This window comes from Myotis davidii, unplaced genomic scaffold, assembly GCF_000327345.1.
Source record: "Myotis davidii unplaced genomic scaffold, ASM32734v1 scaffold960, whole genome shotgun sequence".
NCBI lineage: Eukaryota > Metazoa > Chordata > Mammalia > Chiroptera > Vespertilionidae > Myotis > Myotis davidii.
The window spans coordinates 1,447,206-1,455,870 of NW_006293003.1; the positions used below are offsets into that span (position 1 = coordinate 1,447,206).

The 8,665-nt window shown below is 37.6% G+C and overlaps 1 protein-coding gene across 1 annotated transcript in view; it reads left to right on the forward strand.

Annotated features, from left to right (window-relative positions):
- RPGR (retinitis pigmentosa GTPase regulator) overlaps positions 1-8,665 on the forward strand; it is a 58,253-nt gene that overhangs the window by 8,481 nt on the left and 41,107 nt on the right. Inside the window, exons 6-8 of the mRNA XM_015565792.1 lie at positions 598-747; positions 3,102-3,260; positions 7,696-7,851. Coding sequence (XP_015421278.1) covers positions 598-747; positions 3,102-3,260; positions 7,696-7,851 — 465 coding nt within the window. The remainder of the gene's footprint in view (positions 1-597; positions 748-3,101; positions 3,261-7,695; positions 7,852-8,665) is intronic.

An 8,665-nucleotide genomic window follows, 5' to 3' on the forward strand; every position in this document is an offset into this window, starting at 1 on the left:
CCTCTAGTCTATATATATAAAAGCCTAAGCAATCATTACGACTGGACAACCAGAATGACTGGATCTACCAGTCGACCAGTCGCTATGACGTTCACTGACCACCGGGGGCAGATGCTCAATGCAGGAGCTGCCCCCTGGTGTTCAGTGTGCTCCCACAGCCAACTTCCTGCTGCCATCCAACCTCCAGTGGTCCCTCTCCCTGGCCCGCCAACCTCCCACAGTTCCTCCCCCTGGGCGGCCAGCCCTGATCTGCCCTTATTGGGGCTGGCCAGCCAACCTCCCTTTGTCCCTCCCCTGGAAGGATGCTTTAAGCGTTAAGCATCTGCCCCCTGGTGGTCAGTGTGCGTCATAGTGACAAGTCAGTCTGCCGTTTGGTCGATTTGCATATTAGCCTTCTATTATATAGGATAGAAACATTTTATGCTAGAAATTGAACTGTTAAGTAGCTAAATGGTATAAAAGTCTTAGGAGTACTTTTCTTTTAAAACATAATTTTTCTAAATTAAAAAATAAATGGGCTGTTCGAAATATAATACAGTAACTTCATAGATCTGCCACTTTTTAAAACCCTTTTTTCTCCTTGTGTTTTCTTTATAGAGGATGGAAAACTTTTTATGTGGGGAGAAAATTCTGAAGGGCAGATTGGCTTAAATAATGTATGTAATGTGTATTTTCCTCATGAAGTGACTGTTGGGAAACCTATTGCCTGGATTTCTTGTGGATATTACCATTCAGCTTTTGTAACAAGTAAGACAGAACATTTTGGATTCATCATATCTCCCATTTTAAGTTATTAGTTAATCATAAAGTGATATAGCATCCTACAGTTCCATAAAAATAATGCCATAGTAGTCCATGTAATGGAATAATTTTGGTCTGTTTTAAAATAGTATTTCTTTGTTTCAGTAATGAGAGTTTATAATTTCAAACTCTATCTGACTTACTAACTTTTTAATGAATATTAGGTGTATTAGAAAAACAAAATGTATATGTTAGAAACCCTTCTAAGTTTTGGATCTCAAAGTTCTTGGAATCATTTGGCATAAAAAACTTTACCTGTAGGCCACTTTCCTTTGAATCTACTTGTCTCTGTACTTTTATGTATTCTACTCTTGTCCTGATAATTTGTTTTTATTGTTTCAATAAGTAAGGCATAGACTTTCATTGTGGGAACAGGATAAAGAGTAGATGGAAAAAGAAAAGAAGTCAGTATGGGATATGATTTCCTTTGGTGGGACTTTTCTCAGCATCCTCAATTTCTCCTTTTCCTTGGTTCACTGGCTACTGTTTCTACCTTAGTTAAAATATTTGAAATATTGGACTCTATTATAGTCTGCATCTACACTATGAACTTGTTTTTCCATCTTATTGATGGTTTTTCTAATAGTAAAACACCTAGAGGAAATAGTTTTGTGGCCCCTCAGAGACATCCCTCTAGATTTTTGCTTTATACATTTACTCCTTATTCCATGCACCTCAGATTTAGTTTTAGAAAGTGACAATTGACTCATCTCAGTACTCCTCAGAATTACCAGTGAATTGGTAGCAGCTTGGTACCAAGAGATGGCAAAATCTAGCTTGGTTGGTATTGTTCACCACTAGATCAGTTTGTGTCTTGAACAAACTGATAATAAATATTGTCGGATAGGGGAGTAAGTGAATGAATGACCAATTGATTGTGTTTCTTGGGGAAGTACTACCTACCAACTTATTAGTAACTCTAGGGTCCTAGGTTTGGTATAGTCTGTGCTCACTTTGTTCATAAAACAAAACAAAAAAGGGGAAAAACACAAATAGAAAAACAAGCAAAAGCATTGTCTTATGGGTTTTAATAAAACTGCCAGAATCACTTTTATGACTAAACTCTGCTATAGCCAGTAGGGGAAGAGGTGGGGTTGTTCATCTTAATCAACATGTGTTAAATTGAACTTTTTGCTTTGTTTAATTGTTTTAATGCCTTTTAAAAATTGCTTTTTTGAGATATAGTTCACATGCCATACATTTCACCCATGTTAAGGTATGAGAAGCAGGAGGAATTTATAGACAGGTGGAAAGAGACTCTTCATATTCCCAGGGGTTTGGTCAGTGGTCCATCATGGTTCTCTTAGAGACATGCAATTAATAAGTAACAAGACCTGCTGTTACCTCTTTCCTCACACCAGTGGTGATATGTTCTGTGTCATTCTTTAGATTAGATTATATATTTACAAAGATTTAAAATCCCTACTTTATAGAACTCAGTTTAGTTCATAGAAATGAACAAAAGAAATTCCTACTTTCAACAAGTTCATAGTCATATTATAGTGTGGTAAGTATAATAACAGAAGCAAGTCAACAGTGTTGGTATTGCCAAGGCAGTGCTTAAATGTCAGGGGTTCCTTGATAGTCTTTCTGGAGGAAGTACCATCTAACAGTAAAATCTGTTATCTTAAGACTCATATGTAAATGAGTTTTCTGAAACAAATTTCATAAAAAGCAATTAGTCATTTATTTAACAACTATTCATTAAACACTCTGTATACTAGACACTGCTAGGTTTTTGGAATACCTTAATGAGCAAAACAAAATCTATGTCTTTATGAGGGTTTAATGTCTAGTCATTCTACTTTATTAAAAAGGGGGGAAAAGGAGGGAGTAGAAGTCAGCCGGCTGCAGTGGCTCAGTGGTTGAGCATCAACCTATGGACCAGGAGGTCATGGTTTGATTTCCATTCAGGGCCATACCCAGGGTGTGCAGGAGGCAGACAGTTGATGATTCTCTCTCATCATTGATGTTTCTATCTTTCTCTCCCTCTCCTTTCCTCTCTGAAATCAATAAAAAGAAAGGAAGCTTTTTTGTTAAGCAGCTAAAATAATTTTCTAGTTTTTTCTTAGTAGTGATTGTTGAGAATTCTTCCTGAAGATATTGGACTAGAATAATCAAAGGGAAAATAAAATCTGGCTTCATTTCCTTACCATACAGTAAAAATATCTCAAGAAAGTTCAAATTTATTAAGTTGCCATTTTCTAAATTTTTTACTGCACATGAGAACATGTACTAAAAAGACCGGTATCTTGTCCATATTTATGCTGTCATTGATCACTGTTCTTTTCCTTTAATAGTGGAGGGAGAACTGTATACATTTGGAGAACCTGAGTTTGGAAAATTAGGTCTTCCCAAACAGCTACTGATGAATCACAAAGTGCCCCAGCTGGTGCCTGGAATTCCTGAGAAGGTGATACAAGTAGCTTGTGGTGGAGGGCACACAGTGGTTCTCACAGGTATGTGTGGACCCTGCTGCTCTGTTTCTTGCTCTCTGTGGTGGCTAATGAAAAAAGTTATATTCCTTTTTTTATTGTGGTAAGAACACTTATTATTTAATTTACCCTTTTTAAATGATTTTTAATTGCACAATACAGTATTATCCATAGCTTACCTTGCATACCTGAAACTTTTATACCATTGATTAGCAGCTCTCCTCTTCCCCCTCCCAGCTCCTGGCAAACCACCAGTCTAGTCTCTTGCTTCTAAGAGTTTGCCTATTTTAGATAGCTCATATAAATTGACCTTCAATCTTTTTCAGTTAAGATCCTCACCTTTTATTCCTGTAGTTAATATATATTTCTGGCCAATGGAAGAATTTCTTAAGTAGAAAAAAATTAATCTTGTTGAATTATTTTTGCTAACATAATTGGTATTTTCATGTTCTTAACACATTTATTGGCAACAATGACATTGCTTTTAGCTAATTTTAAGGGCAAACTTTTCCATATGTGTATGGAAATATATTTTTCCATATATATGCATATATATATGTATATATATATATATATATATATTCCATATTTATCTAAAATTGACGTTTTTCTGAAATATTTTCTTTTGGAGAAGCTCCCTTTTCATGCTATTTTCTACAGTCATTGATAATTCTTTTCTTTGTGATATTCACCACATATAACTTGGTGATTTCTTTGTGATTTTATTTTCCGTTATAGTTGTTCATTAAAAAGTATTAAGATTTTCAATTCAGGTAATAAAGAAAGTTAGAACCATAATAGTAATGTCACTTTTGGCTTCTGAATTTTGTATTTGGCATGACATGTCATTTCTCATTATTCTAGTTAATACATTAAGATATACATACTCCTTAATAATATCCTTTCTAAATTGGTGTTCCTAAATTTGTATAGCATTAGCTTTATTTTAGACTAGGGGCCCAGTGCACAAATTTGTGCACCTTGAAAAGAACTGTGGGCTGTGAGACTGTGGTGGGCACAGGGGCGGGTCTTGGCCCTTCCTCCGCACCCCCGCCTCCCCCTCCTGCTGCGGCCCCTGGTTCCCTGTTGGCTGCCAGTCCTGCTCCCTCCACCGCCACTGCTCACACCCACTGACAGTGCGGAGCGATTGAGGCTGGTGCTGGCTGCAGGTACAAGAGGTGGCTACCGGCCCCCATCGCCCCTCAGGAGCAGGGGGAGGTGGAGAAGCCCTGAGGGGCAATCAGGGCTGGCAACTGGCTCTCAAACCCGCTGACAACACTGAGCGATTGGGGCCGGTGCCAGGCACCAGCAGCAGGTGCAAGCAGTGGTTCCAGCGCCAGCAGCAGGTGTGAGTGGGGCTGGAGCCCCCATGTTCTGCACTCTGCCACCTGCTACCGACGCCTGCCATGTTACGCGTGTGCCCCCTGGTGGTCACTGCACATCATAGCAACCAGTTCGGTTATTTGGCTGTTCTGCTGTTCGGTCTATTTGCATATTAGGATTTTATATATATAGATGAGTAATATAGAGGTCATATAGTTAGGTAGTGAATTATGATTTTTTTGGTTAAAAAAATGAACAGTTTCAGAAATCAGCATTAATCTTCAGTAACTCAAAGTTAAAAGCATTCTAGGCAAATTTTGAATAATATCCAATTCTCTTCCATATTAAATATTGATTGAACAATATTTTATCTTTAGATTTTCCTCTTACATAACTTTTCCTTAACTTCTTATTCTAGTCCTTGTCATGCTTATTAGCTATGGTTTACCAGAATTATACTTTCCATATGGAATCTTTTTCCAAGTTAGAAATAATTTTTTTCAAGATTTCCACTCTAAATTTGGAAATAATTTTGAAGTTTAAGATTGTTTTGAATTTTTGCCAACAATATGAATTTTCAAAAATTTATTTTAGGATTTAAACTTTGAAATTAATCTTTATAAATTATCTGAAAATTAATTCTGTAGGCAGAAATGCAATTTATGCTTTATGTTACGTATTTTATGTAGTTTATACAAAAATTACAGAAAGAATTTAGTAGGTGATTGAAAGTTCTAAAGGACACTATCCTATATAATAAAAGCCTAATATGCTAAGTGTCTGGTCGCCTGGTCCATTTAAGCAATCAAAGCATAATATGCTAATGATATGCTAAGGCCACTCAACCACTCGCTATGACATGCACTGACCACCAGGGGGCAGACAGTCAATTGGTAGGTTAGCTTGCTGCTGGGGTCCAGCTGATCGGGACTGAGCAAGACAGGCCAGACATGCCCTGGAGCCTTCCCGTGGTCCCTCCCTGGCTGGCCAACCTTCCGTGTCCCTCCCCGGCCCCGATCGTGCACCGGTGGGGTCCCTCAGCCTGGCCTGTGCCCTATCGCAATCTGGAACCCCTTGGGGGATGTCAGAGAGCTGGTTTCGGCCCTATCCCGCAGGCCAGGCCAAGGGTCCCCACTGGTGCATGAATTTGTGCACCGGGCCTCTTAATATTATAATAATAATGTCATTCAACCATACATTATAAAATATTTTCATGTAAAATGAGCACCAAGATCATCTGTGGTACTTTTAGCTTCCTGTGGACTTTGTTTTGTAGTTAAAAGCTATCTTGCCAGAAATTGATTGTTTTCCGCAGACTTTTGTATACTTTGCGATCTCACAGACCAATAAAGCTTTTGTATTTTATGTTTTTTGTTTTATAAAATATGAATATATGGTTGCCAGCTTTTAATTTTAATTTGACTAAATATGGACATTGCAAAAAATACAATGTTTTCACAATTATATAACATAAGGGGGATTTTCAGAAAAAAATTTAAAAGCTCTTAATTTTATAAAAGACACACCCTTAAATTGTATAAATTTATCTGTATGGTAAATTCACTACTTTGCCTATTTTTCACATTGCTCCATGGACCTGTGAGAGCTTTATTATGAGCTAGCCCTCATGAGAAACCTGTATTCTGGAGCACAGTGTGGACAGAAAGGTTAAATATTTAGTCCTAATGAAGAAATAGGCTTGGAAGAGAGGATTGACCATTAGTCTTATTAAGTATTAGATGAATACCTAGGAGTTACAGAATGCTTTGCAAGACCTTTAAGGAAAGAATAACTAACCATCTGTTCTAAACTATTCCCTTCACTAAAGGAAAGGGCCTGGATTAGATGATTCTATAGGGGCCTTCCCCAGCTTTATTTTTCCTTATGCCTATATCTTTGGTCTTAAAATCTAGTTAGGTATCATTCATTAAAATACTTCAAAGATAATTTAAATTAGTTCATTGTTGATGGATTTATTTAAACGTAGTATTTAAATGTGACTATGACAGATTAGAAAATACAACTACTGGTTGTAGTGATGGTATGATTAGTTTCTCCTTAAAATAAGGGAAACAATGGATTGCTGTTGAGAAAGTGTCAGACTGGAACTTGGACACACTAAATGAGGCAGAGTGTTAGATGTGATCTTGTATGTCAGTTACTGTTGCGCCCAGATTTCAAGATTCCCAAGGGCCCACCAGGGAGCCAGCGAGTCCGATGCAAAAGCAAAGAGTCATTTATTTCAAACCTAGGTTTGGCTCCCCTGCCCCCCCTTACTGGCACAGCAGCAAGTGGCAGAGAGAGAGAAAACTCTGTGTGGAGAGAGGTTTTATAGGGGGATGGGTAAGGGGAGGAGAAAGGACTGTGGGCCCTGCCGATTGGCCAGGCGCAAGTCGGTGTCTCATTACACAGAATGTCGTGCACTTCCCTTGACTATCATTGGCCAGTCCAGAGAAATCCTGGGCGTGGCCAGCAGCGGCTTGGCTTCCGGGAAGAAGCCTTGCTGAGCACATGGCCAAGGTAAGATGGAGGGCATAGCCCTTACCCTGGGGCAAGGTGGAGGGCGTAGCCCTTACCCTGGGGGAAGGTAGAGGGCGTAGTCCTCGCCCTTTCATTACCAAAAGACAAGAAAGGCCTGGTTATAAGATGGGGTCCTCAATGAAATATAGATCCCAAGAAAAATAAGAACTTAACTTCTCTAGATTATGTTTGGACAAACTTAAGATCTCTACAGGGCAACAAGTTACTAGTCATGAAATCAAAATGTATCCTGTGAAATTAGAGTAGTATTGATCTGAAGATAACTAATGAAATCTGTTTTTATAATATTGTATTATTTATTAACACTTAATTACATTGTTAGATTTTACAAAGGTGATGTGACCAAAAATTATATTAGTTGTTATATGTAATGTTTTTAGATGAAGGTGGTTTTTTTTACAATTGTGTACCTTTACATTTTTCTTCTTCCTTCATCATTGAGAAATGCATAGTTAGGTATTCTTACTATGGGCATTCTTTCAGATATACTTAACCTTCATTGTGAAAGGTTGAATATCACAGTTTTTCTAGATATAATGGTGACAGCATCTGCTTCCCTGCAATCCTTTTCTTGTACTTGCCCCTTCCCTTTCAGAGAAAGCTGTGTACAACTTTGGGCTGGGACAATTTGGTCAACTGGGTCTTGGCACATTTGTCTTTGAAACTACGGAACCCAAAATCATGGAATCTGTTAAGGACCATAAAATAACTTATATTTCCTGTGGAGAAAATCACACAGCTTTGATAACAGGTACAGATCAGATTTCTGGTATATATTTATAAAACTGGGTATATTTTATTATAAAATAAATACTATGTGGAGTTAATGTATAACTTAAAGGAATTGATAACTGAGAAAATTGAATTCCTTGTTTAATATGCCAGAATATAAAGTTGTAAACTCCTTTTAAATTTTAATTCAATTTAATGTCAATATAAATGATTCAAAGATTAAGAACCTCAGAATATGTCATCAGTGTCAGAGATAAGACCATAGTATTATACTTTGGCAGAAATCTGGAATCATTTTGAAATTGTATCAGTTTGAAAGTTCTTAACTCTACTTGGACCAAGGGGAAAAGTCTTATGAGAAAAAAACTTGTTTTGTGTGTATCCACATATCTATTATTATTATTATCATAATTTTTATTAAATTTATTGGGGTGAAATTGGTTAATAAAATAATATGGATTTCAAATGTACAATTCTATATTTCCCAGCTCTATTCACCAGGGAAAAAAAGAACTTATTTTAAAATATTCTCCCTATTCAATCTGACAGCTATTTTTAGACTGAGTAAATTACTTTTACTCTTTATTGTTGAGCGTATTACAGATGCCCCACCCTTTTTCCTCATTGTCCCCCTCCACCAGGTTCCTGTCCCCTCGCCAGGCCTTCACCGCACTATTGTTTGTGACCATAGGCAATGCATATCTGTATATATAAAAGCCTAAGCGACTGTTATGACCTAATAACTGGAACAACCGGTTGACCAGTCGCTATGATGAGCACTGACCACCAGGGGGCAGATGCTCAATGTAGGAGCCGCCCCCCGGTAGTCAGTG